Below are 9,122 nucleotides of genomic sequence, written 5' to 3'. Positions count from 1 at the left end.
TATGCTCTAGATTTTTTGACTTCCCTAAATGGGTTGTAAACTTCCTGAGGGCAGGGGCTGTATCTTCTGGTCCTTATGGATCTTCTGTAACATTTAACACAATGCTGGACACCTAAGAGATATTCAAGAAATGATTCATTGATATTCATTTCTCCTATTGATTTAAAAGGGAGGCTGGCTGCTTGCACAGAGAAGGCAAGTTTGCAACACTGTCTCCTCCCAGTGTATTCCCCCCACTCCACAAGCTTCATCATGTCCCTGCCATAAATCTGGAGATAGGCTAGCTTCTTGATTAGATGGTTATTAACCTCTTTGAATCTCAGTTTCATCATCTGAAAAACTGATGTGATGTCTTCCCTCCTTGCCCCAGGGATTATAAAAATCATTTAATGAGAGGCTGAATGAGGACAAGGCTATCAAAACTGCAAAACATCTTTCTGGGCTGATGTAGCTACTCAATAACTAACTCTTATTCTACCTCTCTGACAGAGTTGAAGCCCAAGGTGAGCAGGAAGAAACACATTTTCAACTTAATTTATATATTTAAGGTGTGGCTTACTGATAGATATTATTAATAATGCAAGGCCTTCTTATAAGTTGTTACTTAAAAAAATTATACTTGCAAACCAAGATAGGCTTTATAAAAATAATTATAATTTTCTGCACCTTCTATCTTCTATATTTCAAATATCTGTTATTCCCAACCCCCTTACAGCTCTGGTCCCTGAAGAGTCTCAGGAATTTTCCCAGGACAGTAATGATCTCAAGCAAAAATCGGAAGTAAACAATTGTGATGCCTCACTTATCCACGTTCATTTCCAAGTCATTTCTTTTTTCACCTGTGCTTCGCTGCATTCAGGATCTTAGTTCTCTGACGAGGGATCAAACCCATGACCCCTGCATTGGAAGCATGGAGTCTTAACCACTGGACCACCAGGGAATTCCCTCCAAGTCATTTTTATGAGTTGCAAGGCAAGTGGTGTTATTTTCACTTCACAGAAGAAATTGAGAGTCTTTTGCTGCCCTCTGATTTTTGCTGCCCATCTCCTGTCAGTTTCTCAGAATACCCTGTATCTCTAGTCCTGCAGGCAAGTGAGGTCATGGACCACAGTCTGGGCATCACCAGAGCTGATTAGAAATGCAGAACCCCAGGCCTACCCTAGATCTACTGAGTCAGAATCTGATCTTTTAACGAGACTTCCAGGTGATCCATGTGCCCATTGAAGTTTAAGAACACTGAAAATATAGGGATTCCAGTGAAGACATTCATGACTTAATATTATCTTCTTCAAGAAAGGATATGTGAGAAGGTATTTACTATTTTAAAAGTACAGTTGAAAGGAAAATACTTAGCCCCACGGAATGAGCGATAGAATTCCAAGCAAAAGAGACCGGCTCTGTGCTCCAACATAGAGAATCCCATCTCTTCCATTTACACATAAAGCTAATCTTTACCAGTGTCATAGAATGAAAGGGCAGGAAGGAATGACATAGGAAATAGGGCAATAATTAATAAATCTAAAATAGTAATTTATATATTTTTTATTTTCATAAAAATGCAATATAATTTTTATTTGATAGGTGATAACAAATCAGACAACACTTAGAAAAATATATTAACCTGCTAAACACATTGAGTTCTATTTTCACCATAATTAATTTTGAAATCACCATAGACTATGTTACTTCTCTATTAGTGTAATCTCCCAAATACTAAAACATTGTCCATTGAGACAAATTTGTAGGAAGTTTGTAAGTGGATCATTTTTATGATTTATTCTACATTTAACTCATAAATTTTTTTTTCCTATAGTGCATTTAAAGTTTAGTTCGTCGATAGTTAACAGCCTCAGACTTTAATTACATGTTGGCTACCCTTGGTGAGGAAAGACAAATTTCATCAGAAGCTGAATTAGTAATCCTAGAATCATACATTGTAAGAGCTTTACAGATGATCCCATAAAGATTCTTCTTTTACAAATGGGGAACCTGAGCCTCAGAGAAGGGATGTGACTTGCTCAAGATTACTCTCAGGATTATCAGAGATTTCATCTGAAAAAATTTTCAGTTGGAAGGAAGTCCAAACAAAACCACTCATTTCCCCACCTTCCAGTTTTCCTGTTCACCGACACATTTAGCCCAGGGCCAACCTAGGAACCAAGATTTGGGATCAAACCTTTCCTTGGGCTGCATTCACTCACCGTGTTAGCAATCTCCTGGATTTCTGGAGTGGCAGGTTTGGCTTCAGTTAAACCTCCAGGGATCATTTTGGCTAACTGTGTCTTTTCTGGGCAGGATGCTGGCGCTGAAGTGATCAGGTAAGGGTGGAGATTCTGGTTTTTAAAGAGGCTGTTGTTCACAAGCTCCGCCTATAGAATGTTTTGTTTTCCTCAGAGAGTAAAAAGCACAGGGAAAATGAGTATGCCTTGAAGTAAGACTTCTTGCTTCCTCTGTGGAAAACGCTAAGAGGACTTGGGAAGAACGAGGGGCCGGGGAGGAATGAATGGGTGTGTACAGGTGTTGTGTTGGAACAAGAGTCAAACTTTGTGTTCTCATGGTTTCATCCTGTTGCCTCTGAAGTATGAAATCCAAAACCACAACCAGACTTCCCCAGTGCTTAAAACCTCTAACAAAACTTTATTTTTTCAAGGAATACTTTTCCATAATGTCAAGGCCGATTGTTTAAAATGGACTTAACTTTATTAAAAAAAAAAAAGTAAAAGATCTATCTTGAGAACCTTGGCTGGATATTTGTATTTTACTTGTTTTTACATTTCTAGAACTGCTTAAAATACAGAAAAACACAAAGTATAAAACAACAAACACCTTTATTCCTATCATCCAGAATTAAAACTTTTAACATTCGGTCATATTGCTTCCCATCTGTTTTTTTTTTTTGGTAGCTGTTTTCAAGAAATAAACTATCACAATTTGCCACTCCCTTATCCCCAGTCTTGCCCTCTGCACAGGTAAACTACATTTTGAGTTTGGTATCCTTCTAGCCCATTTAAAAAATACTTTTATTTAGTGTGTTTTTAAAAATCTGCTTAAATTTTGTACTGGACGTATGCTCTGTATTATCCCTTTTTGCTATTCAATATGTATTTTTAGTCATTCCATGTTGATACAGGTGATTCTTACCTGATCTTCCCAGGAGTCAGCCATGTGGAAAGCAGCATATCCTCTGTTCTCTTTCTAGAGCTTATGCTCTGTTACTCTTAGATTCCCTCTTGATTCTCAATAATTGCTTTTAGAAGCAGAAACTTCCTCAAAGCACAGGTTGCTCTTGTCCTACGATTTGTCCTAGTTGTTTTTAAGGTAAAATGAATGCTTCTTATTGACTGGGGAAGAGTCACATAAGGAAGTGCAGAAAAACACAACAATTAATATCTCTGTGCTAACTGTTTAATTAATTAAACAGAGTTAATTAAATGCATATTTATTTAAGTTTTATTTACCTTGTTTAATAGGCAGTGATGGTCTCAAAAATCTTTCTCTTCATCAGCTGTTTGATCCCTTTGTAAATCTTTGGGTTTTTTAGCTTGAACATGGAGCTTTACTCCATCAGTAACATGATTTTCCTGTAGTAGTGTGTTGTGAAGCTCTTCTTCTGAAGAAAATTGAATCCAATCCATACCTCTGTGAAAACCAATCTCGTTGTCAAAAGGTACAGTGCAATTTCCCACGTGGCCAACTTGTACAAAGTGCCCTCTCAGCTCACTCAAGTGGTCCAGGGAATTTATCTGACAAATGCAATGGACCAGCTGATGTTCGATGTTTGTTGGCAGCTCCATAGCTCCCCTCACTGCCCAGGACACCATCTTTAGGTTAATATACATTTATTTTTAAGTACCTTTAAGATAGTATTATTGGATTGGGGGATATCAATTATTCAGGCTATTTTTACAGAACTTGACATACTCATAAGTTTTGTATTTCTTGTCTTCCACAGGAATTATCTTTTATGGGAGATTTCCCTTGATGGGGGCTGGGTTTTGGGTGGTTGTCTCTACTAGGCCACAGTGGGTATATAGTCCCCAGACAAGGTCTTATTTTATTCTAGGCTTAGGACTCTTAACTCATGAAGATATTGAGAATTTGGGCTTATCTCCGGCTTTTGGTACAGGCCTGGGACTCTGGACTTCCTCAGCTAACTCTGCTTCCACCCACGGTTGGGGTGAATGTGTGGATACATCACTTACTCTACATCCTATCATTTCCACTCCTAGGTATTGACCTAAAAGGAGTGAAAACATGTGCCCACACAAGACTTGTGTACAAATGTTCACAGCTGCATTATTCATAATAGTTCAAAACTGAAATGACTCAAATGTTCATCAACTGGTGAATAGATTTAAGAAACTGTAGAGATTATCCAGCCTCACGGTCTCATGAGACACTTGCTTTGTCTCCCTGCTTCAATTTCCAACCAGTAAAACATCTGTAACTGAACAAGGCTTCTTTTTCCCAGCACAATAGGACGCCAGAGAGTCCCAGACATCTGTACATCTAAAAGTGGGTGGACTGAAGTAGATAGAGGAGGTAGGGCTGAGGGGGCAGTGGGAGCAGTGTGTGCCATCCCAGACTCCTGGCTGCAAAGGGCTGGGCCCATCGCCCCAGAAAAGCCAGGAGGAGCAGGGGAGGGGGCCACAGGTCTGTGGCCTCCCGACTCCGGCAGTGCTTACAGCCACAGAGAGCTGGGCAGCAGCAGCAGTGGGGCCTCTAATCCTGTCCCTCCAGCCATGGAGGTGCCTGCAAGTCCAGATCCCTGCCTGCAGCTGTGGCACCCCTGAACTTCAACCCCCAGAGTGCCTGTGACCCTGGCTCCCCCCACCCTGTGTCCCGCTGCAGTGGTGAAGCCTACAATCCAGGAAACCCCAGATAAGGTTGAGGTACCAGCCATCCTGGAGACCCAGTGGCTTCTCTTGTTGCAGAGCACAGGCTCTAGGGGGCTCAAGGCTTCAGTAGTTGCAGCTCACAGGCTTTAGAGCACAGTCTCAGTATTTGTGCACACGGGCTTGTACATCCCCGTGGCATATGTGATCTTCCCGGACCAGGGATTGAACTCATGTCCCCTGCATTGGCAGGCAGATCCTTAACCACTGGTCCACCAGGGAAGTTCTTAACATTTTTCCTTAAGAAAGAATATGCAAACAGGAGAAGCCACTGCAATGAGAAGCCTGTGTACCACAACTAGAGAGTACCCCCCACTCCCCACAACTAGAGGAAGCCTTTGCACAGCAATGAAGACCCAGCACAGCCAAAAACTAAATTAATTAATTAAAAATATTTTTTCCAGCTCCTTCTTAAGGTATAACTAGCAAATAAAATTGTAAGATATTTAAAGCATTCATTGTGATGATTTTGTGTATGTGTACCTTGTGTAAGGATGGCAGCATGGAGTTAATTAATATATCCTACAATACAGAGTTCTCAATAACAGTCACAATATTGCTCATGGATGCTCATGCCCAGTCATCTCGTAACTGACGGTCTACACCCTTCCACCAGCCTCTCCTTGTTTCCTGTGTTCCCAGCTTCTGGCAACCACATTCCATTCTCTGTTCCTATGAGTTCAATTTTTGCCCCTTAGATCCCACATACAGGTGATATCATCTCGTATTTGTCTTTCTCTGTTTGACTTTATTTCATTTAGTAAAATGGTTTTTACATTCATCCATATTATCACAAATGGCAGAATTTCCTTCTTTTTAAAGGTTGAATAATGTTCCATTATATATATCTTAATCTATATCATCTATCTCATATTATCTCATATCATCTATCTATATTATCTCTCATATAGATATATATATCTATAATATATTATAGATAGTATATTATCTTTATTCATCTGTGGGTGAACACTTAGATTGTGACAGTACCATGGTTGCTGTGAATAATGCTGCAATAAATATGGGAGTATGGATGTCTCGTCGAGACAGTGATTTCATTTCCTTTGACTATACACCCTGAAGTGGACTTATGTATGTATACATAATACTGTAATAAACATGGGGATGTAGGTATCTTTTCAACACAGTGATTTTGTTTTCTTCAGAAAAGCCCAGAAGTGGAATTGCTGGATCATATGAATTGGAATTCAAGAATAAATCTCTTAGCAACCTGAAGCTTTTCTCACTTCAAAAGGGTTGCAGCATCAGTCATCTTCTCCTCCTTCTCTGCAGGACAAAGGAACTGATTTCACCAACCACAAAGGCTTTTCGGAACTCTAAACAATGTAGAAAAGCTTGTCTGACCCTTGCTTAAGTAGCCTGATTTCTGAGTTGCACTGTGTTATTGCCCTTTGAGGGGACAAGGAAGGGAACTCTAGGGGTTTACACACCCTGAATATCCGTCAATTGACCTGGCAGTATTGGAGTCGGTTCTGTCAGTTGTTATGACTAACGATAAAAGCCAGGGTGGGGTAGTATTATGCAATCAGTGTTATTGCACCACTCCCTAGGGAGGAAATTCTGTCCTACCTGACGCACTTGGATCATAGGCATCTTCCAGCATGGCTTCCCGTCACTTTACACCTTGGAAAAATGGGCACATACATAAACTTAAGGCTGTGCTCTCAAAGGTTTCTTGATAAATGTTAATTTGTGAGTTTGGCTCTGCATGGATTAGTGTTGCGGGTTCAGCTTAGTAGTGACCCTAACACGTAATCTGGGGACCCCTACACCAGAATCCCCTGGGATGCTTGTTCAATGCAGATTCTGAACTCTTTCCCACATTTATTAAATTACACTCTCTAGAGTGAGCCTTAGAATCTGCATTTTAAGAAAGTTCCCTAGACAAGACTTGTGAGCATTAAATTTAGAGACCTAGCAAATAACAGTGTTAGTATGCTAGGTTTACAGGTGTGGTGGGGGGTGAAAAGGTGGAAATCTGGATGGCCAGTCTAGATAAAACAAATGAAAACAGCCCAAGGCAAGAACTAAGGCAGATGTTGTTATCATGTCTTGTTCATATTGAGTTAGTTGCAAGTTGATTCCAGGTTTCATGTAGTAGCACATTCAGCTGAGGGCATGTTTTGAGCCAGTCCTTAAACGTGTTTGTTCTTAGACTTCCCTGGTGGTTCAGTGGTTAAGAATCTGCCTGCCATTGCAGTGGACATTGGTTTGATCTCTGGTCCAAGAAGATTCCACATGCCACAGGGCAACTAAGCCCATGCGCCCACAACTGCTGATCCTGTGCTCCTAAAGCCTGCGAGCCACAACTACTGAAGCCCTTGAGCCCTAGAGCCTGTGCTAGGCAACAGCAGAAGCCATCACAATGAGCAGCCTGTGCACAGCAACTAGAGAGTAGTCCCTGCTCACTGCAAATAAAGCAAGCCCGAACGCAGCAATGAAGACCCAGTGCAGACAAAAATAAAATAGATAAATAAAATTATTACAAAATGAGAAAAAAGCATTTGTCCTAGCTCAAAGGCCATGGCCCCAATCCTAGCTGAGGATTCCATGACTGGCCAGGTAGAGCTATTTAATCAATAGAGGACAGAAGTTGGCCATAGCCCCACCACAGTGTTAATCAAAAGACAAACAATATTTCTCTGCTATCTGTAGAATCCCTTTGCCTTCTATGTCATTTCCATTTTAACCTTCCTAGTATTCCTTTTCTCCTGCACTGAGCCAACCACCTAGGAAAGAAGGTAAGGCAGGGTTAAACATTAAATCTTCTCTTATTTTGCATTCATTGTTATTTAGAAATACTGTATTTTTATAGAGCACTTTCTAATGACTGAAACAGCATTAAAGAGAATGAATGAGGTTTTGCCATAATATTACTGAAGTCTTGGAAACCTCTAACTTAAAGGCTCATTGCACAGAAACCCAGGGGCAATATTGCTAGGAATTACTCAAATACACTGGCAGTTTATGACTTTACAAGGTCTTTCAAATTCACCCTTCACGATACCTGATTTCACAGGAATGACTCTGTCAAAACTGTCACCACCCCCTTACTGGATTATTGCTGATGCTTCCTGGCTGGGTCTTATCCTTCTAGTTCCTCCTGAAAATCAAACTCTTTCTCATTCACTTTAAAAAATGTTGCTCCATAACTTGGGAATTTCCTGTCATCTATCAGTATTAGTTGCCCAGTTACATCCGACTCTTTGCAATCCCATGGACAGTAGCCTGCCAGGCTCCCCTGTCCATGGCATTCTCCAGGCAAGAATATACTGGAGTGGGTAGTCATTTCCTTCTCCAGGGGATCTTCCTGACTTAGGTATTGAACCCAGGGCTCTCACATTGCAGACAGATTCTTTACCATCCAAGCCACCAGGAAAGCCCATCTACCAGGGAAGTTATCTATCAAATCCAGTCTAAATTCTTAAGAATTACATTCAAATACTCAAGGTCCTTCTTGAGCCAGCCTCCTCCTTCAGAACTCCCCTCCAGGTGAGTCCTGGTGTCTCTCACTCCTCTTTCTCATCCTCACTTTTGCCTTCATGTTCTTGCTCATACAATGCCTCTTCGCATGGGTATTAATCTTCTTTTTCATAAATTTACATTCAGTACTGCTTTTAAAAGGCTTCCCAGGTGACGTTAGTGGTAAAGAACCTGCCTGTCAATGCAGGAGACATAAGAGATGAGGGTTCGATCCTTGGGTCAGGAAGATCTCCTGGAGGAGGGCATGGGTAACCCATTCCAGTATTCTTGCCTGGAGAATCCCATGGATGGAGGAGCCTGGTGGGCTACAGTCCATAGGTCACAAAGATTCGGATGCAACTGAAGGGACTTAGCATGCACACACTGTTTTCAAAAACCACACCATCCAGAGCTTTCTGGTTCCCCTTATGTTTGGGTTGGCACTATATATTCCTGTTATTTCAGGTATTAACACATATTTTGTTTATATTCTCCACAATCTGATTGCAATCTCTTCTATGACAGACACTGTTTTGGCTGCTACCCACTGTATTTCCTAGGTTATCAAACACAGCATCTGCCCAGCAAACATGTGAGAAAATTCATAGGTCTCCCAATTTCCTTTTGGGAGAAGGGGTCAACCATCCAACACAGACCTCTGAAGTCCTTGAACATCATTGACCGAACATGTCTTGGTCAAGTTTTCCATTTTTTAGTTGAAACTGCAGCTCACTTTGAGTTCAC

At 40.9% G+C, this 9,122-nt stretch overlaps 1 protein-coding gene and 1 pseudogene across 1 annotated transcript in view; both read right to left on the bottom strand.

Moving 5' to 3' along the window:
* Window positions 1-2,284, bottom strand: part of CSTA (cystatin A (stefin A)) — a 10,788-nt gene extending 8,504 nt beyond the window's left edge. The window contains exon 1 of the mRNA XM_010834253.1: window positions 2,202-2,284. Coding sequence (XP_010832555.1) covers window positions 2,202-2,267 — 66 coding nt within the window. The 5' untranslated portion in view covers window positions 2,268-2,284. The remainder of the gene's footprint in view (window positions 1-2,201) is intronic.
* Window positions 2,285-3,482: 1,198 nt separating this feature from the next.
* On the bottom strand, window positions 3,483-3,821 carry LOC104984591 (annotated as a pseudogene).
* Between the last annotated feature and the right edge of the window lie 5,301 nt (window positions 3,822-9,122).

Source organism: Bison bison, unplaced genomic scaffold (assembly GCF_000754665.1).
Source record: "Bison bison bison isolate TAMUID 2011002044 unplaced genomic scaffold, Bison_UMD1.0 scf7180017864032, whole genome shotgun sequence".
Lineage (NCBI taxonomy): Eukaryota > Metazoa > Chordata > Mammalia > Artiodactyla > Bovidae > Bison > Bison bison.
The sequence above is the reverse complement of the archived record's forward strand: the minus strand, read 5'-3'. Positions and strand labels throughout refer to the sequence as shown.